This window comes from Ctenopharyngodon idella, chromosome 22, assembly GCF_019924925.1.
Source record: "Ctenopharyngodon idella isolate HZGC_01 chromosome 22, HZGC01, whole genome shotgun sequence".
In the NCBI taxonomy this organism is placed as follows: Eukaryota; Metazoa; Chordata; class Actinopteri; order Cypriniformes; family Xenocyprididae; genus Ctenopharyngodon; species Ctenopharyngodon idella.
In genome coordinates this window covers 4,548,140-4,570,269 of record NC_067241.1, presented here as the reverse complement: position 1 = coordinate 4,570,269, position 22,130 = coordinate 4,548,140, and the positions used below count along the sequence as shown (strand labels likewise).

At 36.9% G+C, this 22,130-nt stretch overlaps 1 protein-coding gene across 1 annotated transcript; it reads right to left on the bottom strand.

Moving 5' to 3' along the window:
* Positions 1-99: 99 nt before the first annotated feature.
* On the bottom strand, positions 100-20,425 carry LOC127504856 (sushi, von Willebrand factor type A, EGF and pentraxin domain-containing protein 1-like). The gene is made up of 12 exons (XM_051879972.1): positions 19,953-20,425; positions 19,096-19,428; positions 16,010-16,321; positions 15,126-15,246; positions 9,816-14,898; positions 9,276-9,373; positions 8,345-8,539; positions 4,178-4,360; positions 3,803-3,994; positions 1,318-1,467; positions 995-1,168; positions 100-550 (listed from the first exon to the last, which is right to left on the bottom strand). The coding sequence occupies exons 6-12, from the start codon at positions 9,346-9,348 to the stop codon at positions 516-518; spliced, it is 1,002 nt and encodes a 333-aa protein (XP_051735932.1). The 5' UTR covers positions 9,349-9,373; positions 9,816-14,898; positions 15,126-15,246; positions 16,010-16,321; positions 19,096-19,428; positions 19,953-20,425; the 3' UTR covers positions 100-515.
* Positions 20,426-22,130: the final 1,705 nt, after the last annotated feature.

Genomic DNA, 22,130 nt, shown 5'->3' with positions numbered 1-22,130 from the left:
CAGCCACAGTTGAATAAAAATTTGATTCTGTAAGTCATAATAATAATAATGAGAAACTTTTAAAGATGTCAGATTAAAATGTACGCGATCAAGTGCCTATAAATATTTAACTACAACTATTATTTTATTAAGCAAATCAATTAAGTAGCCTTTTTGAAGCTCATATATGTGAGTATATTGTGGATTTGAGCATCGTACTGACAAATCAGAAGCCAAAAAGAAGATCAGTTTGACAAAGATCATTAAATGAAGTACAGCACAAATGCAATGTATTCTTGAGTACACATATTCATGGCATGGGGCAGATCCCCAGACATGTCTCGGGTACACCCAGTATAAATGAATAAAACATGATGGCAATAAAGGCATTTGAACACTGTATCTAGTTATTTCAAGTTTGCTAATGTAACAACAAACATGTTATGTCTCTCATTATATATGAATATATGAACAGGATATATCTGGAGGCAGCACAAAAACATTTTGTCTTGTTTTTTTTTTTCCCCATGTTGAATTTATGCACTGCTCCTTAATTCAACACTTAGTGATGCTAAATGCACAAAAGAAGAAAAGGCAACCGTGAAGTATGTGTATTACACATTCTACATTAGATTTTAGACAGAAGTTAACCCCTTAAGCCCTGAGGGTATTTTTTTTTTCTCTGAGTGACAGACAAAAAAGTAAAGACTCATAACTCCAAAACACTTCGGGCTTAAGGGGTAAATATTCTAAAAAAAATATTTACCCCTTAATATTTCACATTATTTCTTCATAATGTGGCATCTAGAATAAACCTCTACAAAGCTGTCTTTGCTGCAATATAAATGATTCTTTGAAGAACATACATGAAATAGGAATATAAAAATAATGTAATTTCCCACAGTATAAATATCTTTACTATTATTTTTGATTAATTTAAGGCATTAAGTGCAGTGGCATGAATGCAGTGCAATCACGCCTTTAGAACATACACACATCATTATTTCAGTCTTACCAATGCATTGTGGTGGTTCAGGGCTCCAACCTTTTGCTGTACACACAATATGATTTTCTCCTTTCATTATGTAGCCAGGTTCACATTTGTAATCTATAAAGTTTGCCAGTTTGTAGGGTGGTGATTTTCCACCGATTCTAATTGCATGTGGAATTTCAGGTGTTGGACACCCGTCTGAATCAAAAAAGGAAAACAAAAGAAAAGTGTATATGTAAAAGAATTGTACAAATCACTACACATTTTATTCACAACCCCACAAAAGTAAACCTCACAAGTAAATACAAATAGATTCTTTCTCTTCAATGGCATTTTAACCAACTTACCCAAACATTTTGGCGGATCTTGTACAAAAGTCCCATCCTCAGAACAATATAGTTTTGAACTTCCAGTAAGAAAAAAACCATCATTACATTTGTAGGAAACAGCTTCTATCTGTCCATTTTCTATGACTGGAGGTGCCTGACATTTCTCCACTAAAGAGAAAAAAATATCCTGGTGAATTTATATTCAGAAACCTTCAGAGCAAAGAAATATACATGCAGTTTTATCATAGACACATAAATGTTATCAAAATGACCTTAAATGGAAGAGTTCAACCAAAAAAGATAATTCTGATTCTTTGATTTTAGGGATACACCAGTAGGTATACCACTTATTTTGTTTTTGATATGATGCAGATACTTTCAAGGCAAGTATTGCCAATATCGATACTGATACCTCTAAACTAAACTTTTAAATTATTAAATTTATTAAATGTTTAAATTACTAAGAGTAAAATGGGTAATGATACCCATTTAATAATGTATTTCAAAGGTATTTTATCACTCATTATGCCTTAATTGCAGCTTATTAGATAATATTTTTGTTTACACATGGTTAAAATATGTTTACTGTAGTGGTAACCATGGAAATCTACAAATACTATAGTTAAACTATGGTCACTGTAGTAAAACCATGGTTTATTTTCATTAGGGACTGCCAGTGACAGGCTGTTGCACCCATAAAATGCAACATTTTTATTCTGACAGTGTATAATTTATATACAGAGCCCCGCACATGACATGCAAGAAGAAGAATTAATCGTTCCCTCAATTTACTAAATCGTGCGCACGTTTTAGTAAATAGAGGGTACGAATTAGTAAATCGTGCGCATGATTCAGCCTACTGTTTTTTTCTTGCATGTCATGTCCAGGGCTAAGTATTTACATTATTTTATTGCCCAAACAAGGCTACAATTTCAATTTGTTTATTGTGAAATAACTCAAACATATTATGTTTTTTTTTTTTTTTTGTCCTCTGATAAGCATTGTTCTGAGCTGTGTTTCCCAAAAGCATCAATTTTGATACTTTTGAGAAGCAGCCCTTTTTGAAAGCAGTGTCAGCAGTGAGCGAACGCTATCTGTGATTGATTGGTTCTGTCTTGCAGCATTTGCGTGTGTTTTTTACAGTCTCTGGGCAAATTCCAAACGAAAGGGAGCATCCCTTTGCCCTACTCCCTTCGAAGGGCAGAGCCCTTGAAGGGGACTTTGGAGGGAGCAGGGCACTTGCGTGCCATTATGTAGCCGTTTGGAATGCACTTGTCCATCAGCTAATTAGCTCTTACGACAGAAATCTCTTATTATTGCTGTTAACATAACTTGCAAATAAAGATACATTTATATATTTTAAAATATGTTATATAATGTGTGTGTGAGTGTATTTCTCTGTTCTTAACTTTAAAATTTGCTGTCTCATCTTTGGACACTGCATTACTCAACACATTTCTAATCTATAAAACTTATTTAAACATAACATTACAAAAATGTGTGAAATATATCACGACTAAAAACAACTTGAATTGCTATGTTTGTAAGTTAACTCGAACTCTCCCGCCATCTATCTTTAAAATGAATGAATCACAAGTATTCGCTGGGTAACATGACCATAAATAATACAATTACTTCCTCAAAGTGACCATCGCATGTACCCTTCGCTAACGGCCTTGAGGAAGGGCCCTTTGTGAAGGGATTCAGTTGTTCACTTTCGTTTGGAACACCCCTACAAATGGCATCCCCTTCTCGAAGTGCCCTTCAAGGGTGCAAAAATGCCCTTTGGAATTTGCCCTATGGTTCAGATGAGCAGGAAAATAGTTATACTACACAATTATTCACTAACATAGGTTATTTGTCAAATTCGATGCATATTGTACGCATTATAGTTCTTGTTAAATAAACAAAATCACTGGTAAAAAAACACCTTAGTATTGATATTTTTTATTTGAGTATCGATACTTTCGATACTCAGAATCGATACGCCCATCCCTATAAACCAGTATCATTGTTTAAGAAGCAGAGAAAGAGTCAGAGTGCTTCCTTTATTGTACTTGCAGATACAACTCACAGTGTGACTAAAGATTGTTTAATAGGCTATGTTTATCAGTCAACATGCCTTTTTACCTGTAGGCTACTATTACTAGCAGCAAAAAAAGAACATTAAAGCTGATCACAAAGTCATCTTACAATCAAAATGAGTTCAAATAGACTTGTGTGCCATATTGTAAATCTTCTGAAGCCATTCTATGGTGCTGTGTGAGGACCAAAATTTAAATCGCGATCTTCTTCTCCTCTATAGCTCTAAAATGTCTAACATTCATGGACCACCAAGACTTGGAATAATGTGCACGTTGTATCGGCAACTTCTATTGTGTTGTCTAGCGTCTAGCATGTTATTCTATGTATTAAATTTGAGCTCCGCATCTCCCTTTCTGTTTCACAAAAGAACAAAAAGAAAACCCTGAAATGTAACACCACATTTAATGACAGTACTTACCTTTGCAAGTGAGGAGCAGTTCCGTCCACTTGGTTTCCTCACAGGTAACTGATTTAGACACTGTCGAGTCAACTGGCTCATGCCCACGAATGCACTCAAATGTTACTTTGGATCCATGAGGGAAACTTTTTTGTGAGCGGAATTCCTCTGTTAAAGTGACATATCCTCCAAAAACAGGCAAACTACAAGGCCCTGTGGCAAACAAGTCATGCATTATGGTCGCCTGATGCAGAACTGTAGATCCATAACAGTACACTTTTAGTTATCATTTTTACTCATGGATATATGTATTGGCTGCCTTTGTTTTAAGTAACATGAACTATGTGATGTCAGCAAGACCACAAGCTCAGTTACAGCATTTTAGTCGTAACTTACCCAAACATTTAGGTGGATCTGGTTTAAAAGTCCCATCCTCAGAACAATAAAGTGTTGGACTTCCAATAAGACTCAACCCACGGTTACATTTGTAGGACACGACTTGTGAATAATCATAACTGTCCAAAGGATCATCTTCAAGCTGTCCATTTTCTATGGTTGGAGGTGCCTCACATTTCACCACTAAAAAGAAAAAAATTCTGTTGAATAGATATTCTTTTCAGATGCATCTCAAAGTGAAGAGCACATAATTGTTTATACTCATCAGGAATGGTTCTGAATTAATGTGTGCTCTACCATGTCTTATTTCACTTGAATGCAAGAAAAAACCTCACCCACACAGACAGGATCTCTGCCATCCCATCCCTGATCTCGGCAAAATCTTTCTTTCATCCGTTTAGCTAATATATATCTGAAAGAAATTATCTTCTTACCAAATACTTACATGGTTAGTTCACCCAAAAAAGAAAATTCTGTCATTTATTACTCACCCTCATGCCATTCCATACCCGTAAGACCTTCGTTAATCTTCGGAATGCAAATTGAGATATTTTTGTTGAAATCCGATGGCTCTGTGAGGCCTACATAGGAAGCAATGACATTTCCTCTCTCAAGATCCATAAAGGTACTAAAAACATATTTAAATCAGTTCATGTGAGTACAGTGGTCCAATATTGATATTATAAAACTATGAGAATATTTTTGGTGCACCAAAAAAAACCAAAATAACGACTTATATAGTGATGGCCGATTTCAAAACACTGCTTCGTGAAGCTTCGGAACATAATGAATCAGCGATTCGGAGCGCCAAAGTCACGTGATTTCAGCAGTTTGGCGGTTTGACATGTGATCCGAATCATGATTCGATACGCTGATTAATTATGTTCTAGTGTTGTCACGGTACCAAAATTCCAGTAGTCGGTACCAATACCATAAAAATTTAACGGTTCTCGGTACCAATTTCGGTACCACAGCAAAATCTGTTTAAACTATTTTACTATTTTATATAGCCTATTTTAAAAACATATTAAATATGGTAATCATACATATAAATATTTGGAGCATGTGTGTATGTTTGTGTGTGTATATATACCTCAATGAAATAAATTTTGAAATATAAAAAAAATAAATAAATGCTCAAACATCCATTTTGTAACAGACGCGCGTGTTTATTTAGCTATTCCTTCAATGAAACTACACACTACAGCCTGTAAAACTATAAATATATATAGTAAATAATGGTAACCTAAATAATAAGAAAGTTAAATATTATTTAAAAAAAAAAAAACATTCGTTTTTTTATTTCTACACAAAGATGTGTCATATAGCCTACTGCTCTGCTCTTTGAGAGAGATGTGGGACACAAGCAGGAAAGAGACCATTTCGCTTTAATAATATCTTCATGTTATCTCCTGATTTTACAAGGAACTGACACTTGCTGTAAAAGGTCTGAAGAGCAAGTTTTATCTTCACACATTCAGGCTATATTTGATTTAGCGCTGCCAGGGAAAGCGAAAGTAATTACCAGCGTGTGTGAAAAGCGCTATACAAATAAACTTAACGCGCCTTATGAAGTCTAATAACAAGCACAAACTGTGTTAAATAGAAATTGACGTGCAAGCAAAAAGGTTTCTGTGCTACGGTGTTTTTTCTATTTTACCACAGTAAAGAATGCGAATAGCCTATAATGGGCCTAAAAGCGAACGAAAGGAAGAAACGTTTATAATCCCCTGCGTGAGTGAAGATTTGAGAAAAGAAACAGATTTCATGTTCAGTGGAATAACTAATGGAATATTGTTAAATTTTCTGATAATCGGGTGACCAGATCGTGATTCGCAAAACACAATACAAAGCTTAAATTTATGGACTCACCTACCTCTCTCATTTCGCATGAACCAAAATGTTTCCATGGCTGCGATGTCACATTTAATTGCTAACCTATTATTTCTTTTGTAAACAAAGCTTTGTGCTTCACTCGTGTCATATTCAAGTACTGGCACAGCCCTATCAGTGGGTACCGAATATACCCGGATTCTCGGTACTACAGAAATGCTGGTATCGTCACATTTTCAAAATTTCAGTACCGACTTGGTACTGAAGTACGGGTACTTTTGAAAACACTATTATGCTCCGCAGCTTCCTGAAGCAGTGTTTTGAAATCGGCCATCACTAAATAAGTCGTTTTTTTTTTTTTTTTTTTTTTTGGCGCACCAAAAATATTCTCGTTGCTTTGTAATATTAATATTGAACCACTGTACTCACATGAACTGATTTAAATATGTTTTTAGTACCTTTATGGATCTTGAGAGAGGAAAGGTCATTGCTGCCTATGTAGGCCTCACTGAGCCATCGGATTTCAACAAAAATATCTCAATTTGTGTTCCGAAGATTAACGAAGGTCTTACGGGTGTGGAACGGCATGAGGGTGAGTAATAAATGACATTATTTACATTTTTGGGTGAACTAACCCTTTAAAGGCACAGTATGTTTTTTGTTTTTTTTTAGTCACTAAACTTTTTAAAACAATTACAAAGGCGTAGATTGATGACGCAGTGAATGAGCGTGGACTCATGGAACTTGTCGTCATTCCGATGGATCTAATAATGTTTATGGTGAAATAATGTTTATGGATGAGTGAATGCATTCATGTTTTTAACATGACTGTGGTATAAAGCAGGGCGTGGCCGAGAAATGCGGGCGCGATTGCTAATGAGAGACAGATATCAGTGCCACACGTGAGTCCCAGGGGATATAACGTTAAAGGAATGAGGACATTCCATTCTACCGAACTACTCGCAAGTGCTGAAATACTACTCATACAGGTCAGTTTACTTGACGAATTAAAATTGTGAGGTAACGCAGCGCTGTTTCACTTGGTCTAATGTTACACTATCATACTAAACTGCATTTGAGTGTGTTGAAAGTTGTATTGTTATACTATGTATTAAATTTGTTGCCTGTATTAGACTAACAGTAAGCTATATCAACATTAGAATATCATACTGATGATATTCTAACATTTCATCGTGTTGAGCTATATAACATTGATTAGCCTACATTTGCTTACCTTGTCTAATAATGTGCAAGAGCGGCGTAGAGCTCTGTCAAGTCAAAGTTGTCGCATAGCTCTCACCATCTCGGAAACGCCACGCCGATATTGATCCTCGTTTTAATTCTCCTTTTGTCCCAAAGTTTGCTTGCCATGGTCCATAATGTTTGAACAAAACGACAACAGCATGTCGCTAGACGCAGCTGTCCACATCTGTTGGCATGGTTACAATGCAGTACAAGGAAACCAGGGATAACGCATATTACGTCATTGACAGGCGACAAGTGACAAGGGAGGGACGGGCACTATTTAAAATTGAATTTCTCTGAATTTACAAATTCTTGGAAACATTTAGGATAATGTAAGTAATCTTCAGTGTTGCCTCACTATATATGATACAGGGATTTATTTTAAGAGGAAATGTGTGATGCTGTGATGTAAAGCTTCCTGCATCAGTGACGAAACCACTATAAGCTTTCGTAAGCTATTTTAGGACATGCTGACCTATACCAAAGTCTCTTTAAGACAAGTAATTTCACTCGGCGGCCATCTTTGAAACGCCTCTCGGGCATGCAAGTGCAACTCCTATCTCTTTGAATGGGGAAACATCAAATTCTCCAAAGCTGTTTGCCAAGCTTTGGCTTAAATTTCATATTTGAAATCACCAATGAAATCTGACAACAACTGTCTCATAATTTTTTTTCCAAACGCTCGAATCATGACAAAAAAAAAAAAGTATTTTTTAGGCTGGATCAAGCTAATGCGCATGCGCAGACCTAAATGCTAGTCTCTTGTGCCTCATTTCGGAGGCGCGCGTCTGACTGTTTCTAAAGAAACCGGTGCTTCTAACGGCCGCTGCAGTGACGCGATGACTTTACCAGTCGGCGATTGACTCTTATTTTGAAGGCGGGACTTATTCCGCAATATTTCGCGTTACACTTTCTCCCATTCAAAACAATACGAGTGACATGTCTTGTGTTATTCTATAGTCTTTGCCTATACTGTATATCGCTCACATATCTAAATTAGATTTAAAAAACAAACAAACATTGTAAGGCATTTTAGCATAATTTATGAATGTAGGGTACTCATAAAACATATTTATTGATAGTACATACTTATGCAATTTAATTCCAGGCTTGTCCACTGGTTTCCCACACAAGTAACAGATTTAGATGCTCTTGAGTTAACTGGTTTATGTCCAACTATACACTCAAATGTTACAATAGATCCATCTGGGAAACTTTGAGTAGAGAGATAAGATGCGGACAAGATGACATTTCTTGATTCAAAAGAAGACTGTGTACACTGTGCTGTGGAGAAGAACACAAAACATTACAGTAATCTGATGCAATACAGTTTTAACCATCATCATCATTATTTGCACTACTACTCTAGTCTTGAGTTAACTGGTATATGTCCAATTTTACACTCAAATGTTATGGATTAAGCCATCTGGGAAACTTTGAGTTGAGAGATAAGATTCGTACACTGTGCTGTGGAGAAGAACAAATCGCACGCTTATCATCTGAATCAGTATTCCAGTAACCCAGTAACTGGTCATTAACTGGGCAACTCTGCATTTCAGATTTTCAAATTTGAAATGAGCTCATTTAGTGGATAAAAGTGTAAAATTTCTCCATTTAAACATTTATGTTATCTATGTTCTATTGTGAATAAAATATTGGCTCATGTGATTTGAAAGTCTTTCATTTTATTCAAATTTTAAAAAATGTCCCAACTTTTCCGGAATTCGGGTTGTAAACAGAAAAGAATGTTGTTTCGGCCCTCTATATAACTCCAAATCATTTTGGGTTTTAGATGTTATTCATAACTTTTGTCAGTTTATTTACCCTTTTCTGTTCCATCAAATTACAAAATGTTATTTATTTCAGACAATTTCAGATCTATGCATTTTACAGTATTATAGATTGTCCTTAAATGAAATCCCAGTAATATATCAAAACATGTCATTCCATTTGTTGATACAATTATTTGTATTTCAAACACAATGACCAAAATGGAATGACTGCTAAGTATCAGACTCACCTCTGATATTCACAACTTTCATCAGACACAGGAAGAGGGCAGCGGCACAGAGATACTGCAACATAAATCCCATACTCTCTGAGCGTTGGTGAATTTGCCTAAAATAGTTACAGAGTAATTTGTTTTCTGTAGCTCAAAAACAGACAGTAGTGGGACAACATATTATGATGAACATTCTTGGGTTCGAGATGATTCTCATGTTGTGGGGGCGACCCACTCCATGTAGAATAAAATGGCTTTTTCTACAACATGACTGGAGTCATTTGATATGTGAATGTGAGTTTGGTTATATTTCTCATTTTTAAACATTAAAAGAATCTACAGACAATAAAAAGTTTTTATATCTTCAAAGTTTTTTTGTATTAAAGATGTTTTTAACAACAAAAAACAAATAGCATTTTCGTCTCAGACTAATGAACATTTTAAAATGTTTTTTTTTTTTTTGCAGAAATATATCATACAATCTCTAAAACATAATGCTAAGAATAACAGTGTTTAAGAATGCAATCAAAAAGCTCAAAAACATGCAACTTTACTCACACACTGAAGCATCTTCAGAATTTGTGAATCCTCAACAGTGCTCGTAAAAATAAGAAAAACATGGGACAGGATGGGTGTAGTGGAAATCCCCTCTCTCATGTAACTTGATCTGCTAAAAAACAACTTGGAAAAATATTCTCCTAACAAATAGCTTGAACAACTTTTTTTTTTTTTTTTTTTTTTTAGCAGGAATCAAATTATTATTTTGTGTAAACTGCCAGCATTGCAGCTTGAAAAAAGTATGTGGTTACTATTTTTTTTTTAAATAATGCTTTTTGTTTTACTGGTTTAATATAATGGCACTTTTCCACTGAATGGTACGTCTCAGTACACAGTAGCGGCTCCTGGCTGTAAATTTATGTAGGGCAGAGTCTGGGTCTTAGCACTAGTTTATTATAAACATTTTGTAAGATTTATATTGTAATCGCTGAACACATCATATTTCTGGCAGAATTTTAATGTCCTTGCATTATTTAGCCTGAGGGTGGCACTCTAATGATGATTGACTGACTTTAGTATACAAGACAAACACATATGCTGTGTTCGAAATCGCCCCCTATACCCTCATTCACTATTCCCTACATTAGTCCACTAATATAGTCCACTTGAAGGAGTGAATGAAACGAGTAAGTGAATTCGGACACTGAGTGCACCGAAAGGGCTGCCGATTTCACATAGTTTGTGCTGCTGTTTAATAATCTTTTGAAATGTAGCAAACTGGCAGCTCCAGTAGTAATGAATATTTATGTTGAACTAGCATGTTCAAACCTTTTAAACGATTTAATGATTAATTAAAAAGGAATTTATACCTGTATGATAATGCTGGACCAGCGCGGTTTGGAAAATGAATGGATAAGTGATTCAGCTGCGGGCGCCATCTCCTGGCGAGACGCGGGAATTCATTCAGCGCGCGACTCTCACGGTGCATTATGGGTATTCTATAGCCGTTGAGCGTGCATCGGTTGTACACTCGTTATTGCGGTGCATTGTGGGATTGAATGAGTGCACTCAACATCGTCCACTATGGTTTCGGACACTACTACAAATGGCTGTCCCCTCAAATAGTGCCCTATTTAAGGGTATAGGGGGCGATTTCGGACACAGCCATTGATTGTCATCTTAGAATTGCCATAATGTGGTATTTATTGCTTCCGAATGTTGTTTTAGAATATTGTAAGTTGTGTAGGAATTCCAGTGAGGAAAAAAAAACATGTCTATTCTCAGAACAAACATAGGCTAAAACAAACAACAGAACTACTGTATATAAAGGCTATTCACATGAGCACGTTTAAACTAAAGGGTTTATACTTTCATTAATTTGATATGCTACTCAACATAGGAAGAACAGACATGCCAACTAGTTACTGACCTGATGCAGACACATAGCTGAAGCGAACTGATATCGCCTAGGTCTGGAGCGAGGTTTACGTGAGGTAACGTGAAAATAAGTGGGGCAGCCAGAAATCTGCCCCAATGACTCTTAATTAAATATAGCTGCAAGCAGCAATGACGGGCCCAAGCCCTGGCACCACCGCCACCCCAGTGGCTTAAGAAAACCTGTGCATGCCAGGCAACATACAATCTTAATTTATTTTAAATCAAACAATGATTTTACGCGATATGAGACACTTCCTGTTTCCCTTTTTTGTCCTTACTTTAATCCCTCACCATGGCAACACTATTCAAGATATCCTACAATCATTCGCAATTTAGCATCTTCAGTCTTTGTTTCGTGTTGACCAAGTTTGGTGGCGATTGCATGAAGCGCCATATGCAAGCTGTACTGATACTAAAATGTGACGTGTAAACACTGCAGGTAACTGATTGGTCAGAGAGAATCTTTACTACCAGCGTCATTGGATTTGAAACACAAGACCAAACCCTCTAGATTTAAATAGTCAATAACAGCCACCACAGTACCATTTGTTTGCACGACTTTTTAAACGACTTGCTTTAAACGACCGTTGCACGCAAATTGAAAAAAGAAATAGCTGCATTGTGGTCAGTAGACGAGGTGCAGATGTTCCTCTCGTTGGTAGCCGAGGAGCAGATCCAAGGCAGTAGAGGCGGCGCAACTATAATGATATAATCCCACTCACTTTTAAGCGGTACTAAACTGTAGTGGAAAAGCAAAACGAAAGTAAAGCGAACCAGTCCAAGCCGTGCCGAGTCTTACCACACAGTGGAAAAGCACTTTAAGCTGTTGCTGTGGTCCATGTTAACGCCCATTAGTAATCTGTTATATGGTTCAGAGTTCATATTTTTGATATTTGTGTCTTTCTTGAGGTATATATCTTGAGGTATCTTTCCTGGGCATCTCAATGCAACTCTAGTTTCAAGAGGCAAATAATGAAAAGCTCAGATCATATCAAGTCACTATATTGAAATTCAAACAAAGAGGAAAGAACAACAGACTGTAGATCTTTAAACAATCTTTAGTTGCCTTTGCCTACTCATTAGACAAAATAAATCACTAAACATTTTATTTACCTGCATGTCATGTGACCATTGTGATACTAGAGACCTGTGAACGTATAAATGTGTTGTGAAATTTTTTTAAATATACAGGTGCATCTCAATAAATTAGAATATTGTGGAAAAGTTCATTTATTTCAGTAATTCAACTCAAATTGTGGAACTCGTGTATTAAATAAATTCAATGCACACAGACTAAAGTACTTTAAGTCTTTGGTTCTTTTAATTGTGATGATTTTGGCTCACATTAACAAAAACCCACCAATTCACTATCTCAAAAAATTAGAATACTTCATAAGATCAATAAAAAAAACATTTTTAGTGAATTGTTGGCCTTCTGGAAAGTATGTTAATTTACTGTATATGTACTCAATACTTGGTTGGGCCTCCTTTTGCTTTAATTACTGCCTCAATTCGCTGTGGCATGGAGACAATCAGCCTGTGGCACTGCTCAGGTGTAATGGAAGTCCAGGTTTCTTTGACAGTGGCCTTCAGGTCAACTGCATTGTTGGGTCTGGTGTCTCTCATCTTCCTCTTGACAATACCCCATAGATTCTCTATGGGGTTCAGGTCTGGTGAGTTTGCTGGCCAATCAAGCACAGTAACACCATGGTCATTGAACCAGCTTTTGGTACCTTTGGCAGTGAGGGCAGGTGCCAAATCCTGCTGGAAAATGAAATCAGCATCTCCATAAAGCTTGTCAGCAGAAGGAAGCATGAAGTGCTCTAAAATTTCCTGGTAGATGGCTGTGTTGACTGTGGACTTCAGAAAACACAGTGGACCAACACCAGCAGATGACATGGCAGCCCAAATCATCACTGACTGTGGAAACTTCACACTGGACTTCAAGCAACATGGTTTCTGTGCCTCTCTACTCTTCCTCCAGACTCTGGGACCTTGATTTCCAAATGAAATGCAAAATTTACTTTCATTTGAAAAGAGGACTTTGGACCACTGAGCAACAGTCCAGTTCTTTTTCTCCTTAGCCCAGGTAAGACGCTTCTGACGTTCTTTGGTTTAGAAGTGGCTTGGTACGTGGAATGTGACAGTTGTAGCCCATTTCCTGAAGACGTCTGTGTGCGGTGGCTCTTGATGCACTGACTCCAGCTTCAGTCCACTCCTTTTGAAGCTCTCCTAAGTTCTTAAATCGGCTTCACTTGACAATCTTCTCAAGCCTGCGGTCGTTCCTTTCACTTGTACACCTTTTTCTACCACACTTTTTCCTTCCATTCAACTTTCCATGAATATGCTTTGGCACAGCACTCTGCGAACAGCCAGCAATGACCCTCTGTGGCTTACCCTCATTGTAGAGGGTCTTGATGATCGTCTTCTGGACAACTGTCAAGTCAGCAGACTTCCCCATGACTGCTGTTGGGATTACTGACCTAAACCCAGTATTTATACCCTGAGAATGGTAATTTAATAGAACTTGAAATTAAATATTCTAATAATTTGAGATACTGATTTTTTGATTTTGATGAGCAGCAAGCTGTAATCATCAAAATGACAATAAAAAAGTCTGGAAATATTTTACTTTGTGTCTAATAAATCTAGAATATATTTAAGTTTTACTTTTTGAATTAAATTACAGAAAAAAAAAACAAACAAAAAAACTTTTTCATGATATTCTAATTTATTGAGATGCACCTGTATAGTAATAACCTCAGGTGGCACTTCAAGTGAATATTTGCGATAAAAATTGACAAAAAAGATTGTGAATCCCTGCATTAAAAGAACAACAGTATTTAATTTGTCAGAAACCATTTAAATTGGAAATAACTGAGTTCATTTAGATTGAATGTAATCAGATACAGTGTAAATATATAAAGGTATATATAATATATATATATATATATATATATATATATATATATATATATATATATATATATATATATATATATAGGTATTGAGAAAAATCAGTCTTTACAGTCCCTTGATCACTGTCCATGCATCAAGGTCACAAAACAATTTCAACAATAGTTCACTGTATGTGATATCTTCCTTTCAGGAAGGGCAGGCAAGATACCAGGAGTCACTTTAAGTTTCAATCTCGTATGTCAGTTTCGATGCCATTGAGCGAGTTGGTGGGAACAACAGGATATCACCAGCTTGTGTTCAAGGATAAGATGCTTGAAAATGTTAATTGTATTAATGTTGATATCTGCTTGTTATGTGAGCATGTTGTGGTGTTTTCTGTCAACATACAAAGCAGATACTTTTTTTTTTTTTTTTTTTTAAATAAAGACAGTACACCTAAAGCTGAAATATGTAACCAAGTTTGAATGGAATTAAGCAGTTAGGGGCTAAATTAATTGCACATCTTGTGGATAAGGACAAGAAATATCAATTCAGTGCTGACATGTACAGTAACTAGACATGAAGTCAAACAATGCAAACTTTACATGCACACCATGAATAAAAACACACTTGTAGTGAAGATGTGACCATGGTTCTCAGTCAGATGTGTTTGGCGTGTTTGACTTGAGCCCTAAGCCTTCTGGATGTTAATTTTAAGCATGTGTGCACTACATATAAGATGGTAATCATAGCTGAGAAGAGAGACCAACGAAGACACTCATACCATAGTGGTAAGCCAGACCAAGACCTAGAACAAGATCATAAAGAGTTTTCAGCCTTCTAACATACAAACATTTGTATTGGACTGTTGTGAGTTCCCATTTGTTGGAATTGCATTGAAAAATTTTGTAGCATAATTGTTTACTATCAGTACTTTTGTTCCACATAAAGTCAGTCATTCAGGTTTGGAATTAAATCATGAAAAGAAGTACGAGTTTTCATGCACAGCTTTCTGTTCATGTCTGACTAACTTACATTGACTTATTCTGACTCCATGTGAGTTGAGAGACTGTTGCAGAGCTCAGTAATTTCTCTGTAGTTTGGATGGATGTTGAGAGTGATGTTGTGCTTCTTATGCAGTCATAGCTAGAGAGAGCTAATCAAGAAAGAGAGGTTCATCCTCTTGTCAGACATCCATGTAAACAACACATCACACAATTACGTTAACATTACTGTAAAAAAACATTTAGAAATGCTACATCATGTCCATCCATGTAAAGTAAAACTAATGTACTCAGAAGTTAATGATTAGCTACACCATTGCATTGTATGAAACAATTGGCCTAACAACATAACAATCACTACAATATTAAAGTTGGCTTAATAATAATACAGAAGCCACATTAATATCTGAAGTCTGAAGTCATTTTCACTGCAGTCGATAACTAAAACGCAAAATAGTGCCAGTTTGCATTAGTATGAAACGTGAGCCTGCAGTATAATATATGAGAAATTAAAGTGACGCCGAATGAGTGGTCTGATAGCATTGCTAACACAATCTCATGATAATTTGTAACTATTTTAGGTTTTAGCGAATTGGTGGCTAATTCATATGAATTCGTACAATCTTATCTCTACTACATTTTCTTACAATCTGCTTATGCCCCAGTGATAGTTATGTTTAGGGGTGGAAATTCATGGTTACGTTTTAAAAATAAAAATCCTACATTTTCATATGAATTTGCAACCTCGTATATTATTACTTTATCCTGTGAAATTGGGTTGGCGTTGACATCAATGATGGCGAATATTCGAAAATAACTGACCACTAAATGACACGACTGGCTTGTCAGAATCAAGAATTTCAGAGAACAATGTAAAAGCTTAATATATACAATCAATGAACAGGTTAAACTCACCCTTTGATGAGATGAAATAAACACAGTTCTTGTCTGCAGGCTGAATTAGGTGCAGAGAAATAAATTCGCTGTTTTGGCTGCTGACATCATTCGAGGCCATGCAGAAAAGTTGGCTGTCTTCAGTTATGTTTGAACAATGGAGGTGGAGATCAGTGAAATGGTGCAGGACAATGTTGTTTGGGTGTCCAACTCTGTACCAAGTGTACCGCACATCTGTTCCTCTCTCACTCCCACAGCGAAACACAATTAGTTGTCCCCAGCATGTCATTTCCGGGGAACTGAGAGGCCAAACGTTTGGTTTCATTACAGCCTCTGAAATACAAAGTTCTGTCATGAAACACTAGATGGCACAGACTGATAGGTCCTAAACTCTGCTTGCAATTACTTCATTTTCTATAGGGCACATCTGATTGGTTCCTGCTGTATCGGTAGCTAAGGAGCTTGCTGCTCAACCTTCAAATACTTGGTCAGCATTTGCTGTAGCTGTTGCAGCGCGCTTTCAGAAACCATCAACCTTCCCCAGCTCCACCATAGACTGTAAAAAAAGATGGATGACATACCTTCACTCTTTTCCATTGTAAAAAAGCGAAGCTGCAAATGCCTCAAGATGGCGCTGACATCTTGTGCTAATTAGGTTATTCAAAGCCCGAGTCTGTGTAGTAGTGAGCGTGAGCCCATACTCGCGAAGAATCAATCGCAAACACATGCCCCTGAACTTTTTTAAGTAGCCTGACTGCTCCAATTTTGATATCTGCTGAAGGTAGGACTGGGTGATATGGGGAATTTTTTTTTTTTATATCTTGTTCTTTTTTTTAGAACGATTTCAATTCTTTTTAATGTTTAACTAGTCAACTTAAAAACGTAACTACAATATGATTCAAGTAACATTATCTTTATTAAGCATCTGGTTAAAAAAAGTTCTATTCCAAGTGCACCACACCTGAAGTGATCAAAATTGTGTAAATGTAAAACAAATGACTTGTTATTTGTTAAATATGCAAAATATGCATGAAATATTAAGCCAAATGTTGTACAAACTTATCTTAAACATATCCTTTAAACAGAAATAGAAATAATATAAGAAAAATGCTAAATATTTCTAAGCCAAAAAGTAATAGCAATAAATAACACCAGTAATAGGCTATTATTAATAGCAAATGCTTTGTAAAAACAGAAAATAACAGCACCATTCAGGTTTTTGCATTCCATTGTGCTATTTTTCCTATTGTTTTTATGTTTGGCGGACATGTTTGGCTGTTGCACTCGTGTCTCGCATCTTTTGCAGCATCTCACCCATGAAACGGCATTCTAAAAATGCGGTGGTAAAATTAAAAAAAAAACACGTTCAACTCGTGTTTAATAACTTTGCTTTTTTCACATTCCACTGCTAGTGTTGCCGTTTTCTTCAACGCAATAATGCATTTCTGACTTAACTGCCGCTTGAAGCCCAAAGTATAGTTCACTTTTTACATGTAGCTACGCAAGGGTAAGCATACAGTGCACGTGACGCGAATTTCGTCATCAAAAAAGTATGCGTGCACTGTATGAGCACCGCCGGAATTTTGTAACCGCGCGTACTTGTACGTGCAGGTTGCACATGCGCATTTAATTTTTTTTTTTTTTGCAGTAATTACTTTATCCACAAGGTGGCAACCATGCCTTGGGGGCATCAATTCACAAGGTAGTCAAAGAAAAACTGCATAAACAGAACGGACCAGAACGCATGCAAGCTAAAGCGACAATGGAGGCCTACATAGACGAGAGATTGTGCGAAGAGGTTAAAAAGCGTGATTTTTTCCCCCCAAACGGTTCAGCGGAAATCCCCGCCCTGCAACCAATTTTATTGGCTCAGGTTACAGTGACGGGTAGGTTTAGGGATCAGGGTTGGGTGTAGGCATTCGTTATTGTGATTGACATGGCCAATGAAATGTTTAGAATCGGCTTCAGGGCGGGATTTCCGCTGAACTGGTTTGGGAAAAAAAAATCACGCGGTTAGAAAGTATCCTCATTTGTACAACTAGCATAAAAGAATATAAAGATATTTACATGGGTTGTAACTCGTGGCGAGAGATCGCTCAAAACTGCGCATGCAGTAGCATGTCGTGTATGTATTGGCAGTAGCAATTCCCGTACTTGTTCTGCAGCAGCAGCAGCAGCTGCATAGCAGATCTATTCCACCAAGCCCAAACATGTCAACATTGTCATAACCATTAGCATAGGCGTAATTTGCAGGTGGGGCATGTCCCCACCACTTTTTTTGCCAGGGTCGATATTGTCCCCACCACTTTTTGAAACATCTCGCGGCACGGATGTATACAAAAGAAACATCTCTTGTTTATTAACAATTCATTCGTTTGTGTTAAATAATAGGCGATCTGGTGCTGGGATGTGTCGTTTTTGAAATCACGTTGAGTGCTCGTTGCCACTGTTATCAGTGGCGCAACAGTTTTCTATTTGCGCTCGTGCACAGCGCGCAGTCTTCACACGGACGAGCGCTTCAATCTATCGATGTTGCGGCCGCAGACTCTACTCGTTCCGGTGAAATCACAAACAAAATGCACATAAACGTGTCTCTGCTCTTGATAAACAATCACTGATGAACATCTTTGGTTTTAATGAGAAAAAAATAAAATAAATAACACGAGGGCGGATTAGAACCCAGAACCTCTGGCATGCGGAACAAAAGTTCTACCTCTAGTCCATCAACACAATCTAATTCAAGGCGCAGATTTACATATTTACTGACTAATGTAAATATTATAGTAGATGTAAGGACGAAACTATCATATTAAACATGAGGTCTATGTCAATAAATTTTGTGCATTTATTATTATAATGATACACACACATTCCCGACACACACATTCCTGTCCCACCCACTTTTTAAAACAAAGTTACGCCACTGTCCATTACCATGCCAAACACTTCATGACAGAAATTGATATTTTATTTCTGCTTGTGCCAAACATCAAGATTTAAATGTGTAAAAATGTAATTTAAAAAAATGAATAAAATTACAGATGCAGTAGACCGAACATCTTATTTTGGTTTAGGATATACTTCACATGATGAAAATAAAGTCTTACCTTTTGTTACTGTAACTTGGATCCTGGTCATTATATCAGCATGAATTTTGTCAATCGCTACCCAATATATTCCAGTGTCGTCCAACTTTAGATTTCTTACATTAACAATCAAGCCTCTAGAAGCTCCATCAATGATTTGAGCCCGTGTTCTGTACGCAGCCTGTGTGAATCCATCTGTGTCCATCAGAACCTCACACGAGGCTCTGGAGTCTCCAGCACACCAGTACTTCTTATTAAATCGGAACTGGGATGTTTTGTAGGTGCAGATAATAGTGAATGCGCTTCCAACTGTGGTTTGAATCTTTGTTTTATCACACTGAAACTGCATACTTACTAGAGAAAAAGTCACAGTTTTAAACATTGCATAAATAAAGATGAACATCAAAATTAATTGTTTTGTTACGAGCATTTAAAGTCAACATGAAATGAAAATTTGCAATATGTTTAATTTTTTTTATTTTTCTTAATGTTTTGACCTCAGTGTTTGTCATAACTGGATCTTTGGATGAAAACGGGCAAAGTTGTGATACAATCACTGAGATGACTGATTATATCTCTTACTCTCTGCTTAGGAACGATATTTCAAGTTTTTTTTAACATTTTGAGTTCAATTCTGAGTGAATGTTAGATATCAAATGAATCAAGAGAATTTAGTTCACGAGAGAACAAAAGGAGGAGATTCAGGTGATGCCAGTTCAGGTCATTTAACATGCATTAACATGATTGCAAAACTACACATAAAATTGACAAAATTGACAAAAAATTCCTAGGTTTAATTTACTAAACTAAAAATACAAGGCAGATGAACATAAAACAGTTTCAAATATGTATTAATAAATCAATAAATAGAGACTTACTCTGTGCTAAAAGCAGTATGAACAAGCCCTTCATAGTGTTAATAAAGGTGTGAGTATTATGTTCTGCTGGTGCATACTGCTGCGAGTTTAGAATGAAACAGGATGTAAGGCAGCAATGGACGAACTGTGGTTTTCAAATGGCTTTGTGGGGTCTTTCAGTATGCTGACAGACATAGGTACACACGCAGTACAAAACTACCAAAAAACAAATCAAAAAACAAATCAAAAAAAGGTGAAGGTGCACTTTTTCATGGAAAAACTTAAAAATAATAATAAGATATAGAGAATCTTTGGGTGAGAGTGGAAAGTTGTGTTTGTATATAAAGTGCTATACCTGTAAAAGGACATTTTTCAGTGAATCAGAACAGAACAGGAAAAGGTCAGAGACTGCACTTTCACTAAACAGCCACTAGATGGAAGACTTGTGTGTAATGGCAAGTAATATACAGGTGCTGGTCATATAATTAGAATATCATCAAAAAGTTGATTTATTTCACTAATTCCATTCAAAAAGTGAAACTTGTATATTATATTCATTCATTACACACAGACTGATATATTTCAAATGTTTATTTCTTTTAATTTTGATGATTATAACTGACAACTAAGGAAAATCCCAAATTCAGTATCTCAGAAAATTAGAATATTACTAATGACCAATACAAAGAAAGTATTTTTAGAAATCTTGGCCAACTGAAAAGTATGAACATGAAAAGTATGAGCATGTACAGCGCTCATTACTTAGTTGGGGCTCCTTTTGCTTTAATTACTGCAGCAATGCGGTGTGGCATGGAGTCGATCAGTCTGTGGCACTGCTCAGGTGTTATTAGAGCCCAGGTTGCTCTGATAGTGGCCTTCAGCTCTTCTGCATTGTTGGGTCTGGCATATCGCATCTTCCTCTTCACAATACCCCATAGATTTTCTATGGGGTTAAGGTCAGGTGAGTTTGCTGGCCAATTGAGAACAGGGATACCATGGTCCTTAAACCAGGTACTGGTAGCTTTGGCACTGTGTGCAGGTGCCAAGTCCTGTTGGAAAATGAAATCTACATCTCCATAAAGTTGGTCAGCAGCAGGAAGCATGAAGTGCTCTAAAACTTCCTGGTATACGGCTACGTTGACCTTGGACCTCAGAAAACACAGTGGACCAACACCAGCAGATGACATGGCACCCCAAACCATCACTGACCGTGGAAACTTTACACTGGACCTCAAGCAATGTGGATTGTGTGCCTCTCCTCTCTTCCTCCAGACTCTGGGACCTTGATTTCCAAAGGAAATGCAAAATTTACTTTCATCAGAGAACATAACTTTGGACCACTCAGCAGCAGTCCAGTCCTTTTTGTCTTTAGCCCAGGCGAGACGCTTCTGACGCTGTCTGTTGTTCAAGAGTGGCTTGACACGACAGCTGAAACCCATGTCTTGCATACGTCTGTGCGTAGTGGTTCTTGAAGCACTGACTCCAGCTGCAGTCCACTCTGTGAATTTCCCCCACATTTTTGAATGGGTTTTGTTTCACAATCCTCTCCAGGGTGCGGTTATCCCTATTGCTTGTACACTTTTTTTCTACCACATCTTTTCCTTCCCTTCGCCTCTCTATTAATGTGCTTGGACACAGAGCTCTGTGAACAGCCAGCCTCTTTTGCAATGACCTTTTGTGTCTTGCCCTCCTTGTGCAAGGTGTCAATGGTCGTCTTTTGGACAACTGTCAAGTCAGCAGTCTTCCCCATGATTGTGTAGCCTACAGAACTATACTGAGAGACCATTTAAAGGCCTTTGCAGGTGTTTTGAGTTAATTAGCTGATTAGAGTGTGGCACCAGGTGTCTTCAAAGTTGAACCTTTTCACAATATTCTAATTTTCTGAGATACTGAATTTGGGATTTTCCTTAGTTGTCAGTTATAATCATCAAAATTAAAAGAAATAAACATTTGAAATATATCAGTCTGTGTGTAATGAATGAATATAATATACAAGTTTCACTTTTTGAATGGAATTAGTGAAATAAATCAACTTTTTGATGATATTCTAATTATATGACCAGCACCTGTATATACACCGATCAGGCATAACATTATTACCACCTTCCTAATATTGTGCTGGTTTCCCTTTTGCTGCCAAAGCATGGACTCCACTAGACCCCAGAAGGTGTGCTGTGGTATCTGGCACCAAGATGTTAG

What these genes read in the sequence shown, in the direction of transcription:
- LOC127504856 (XM_051879972.1), bottom strand. Translation starts at nt 9,348, where the DNA reads ATGGGATTTATGTTGCAGTATCTCTGTGCCGCTGCCCTCTTCCTGTGT. An exon ending in AGATCCGCCAAAATGTTTGG is followed by an intron (nt 1,169 to 1,317) that starts GTAAGTTGGTTA and finishes TTTTTGATTCAG; the next exon opens with ACGGGTGTCCAACACCTGAA. An exon ending in TGAACCACCACAATGCATTG is followed by an intron (nt 551 to 994) that starts GTAAGACTGAAA and finishes TTGTGCATTTAG; the next exon opens with CATCACTAAGTGTTGAATTA.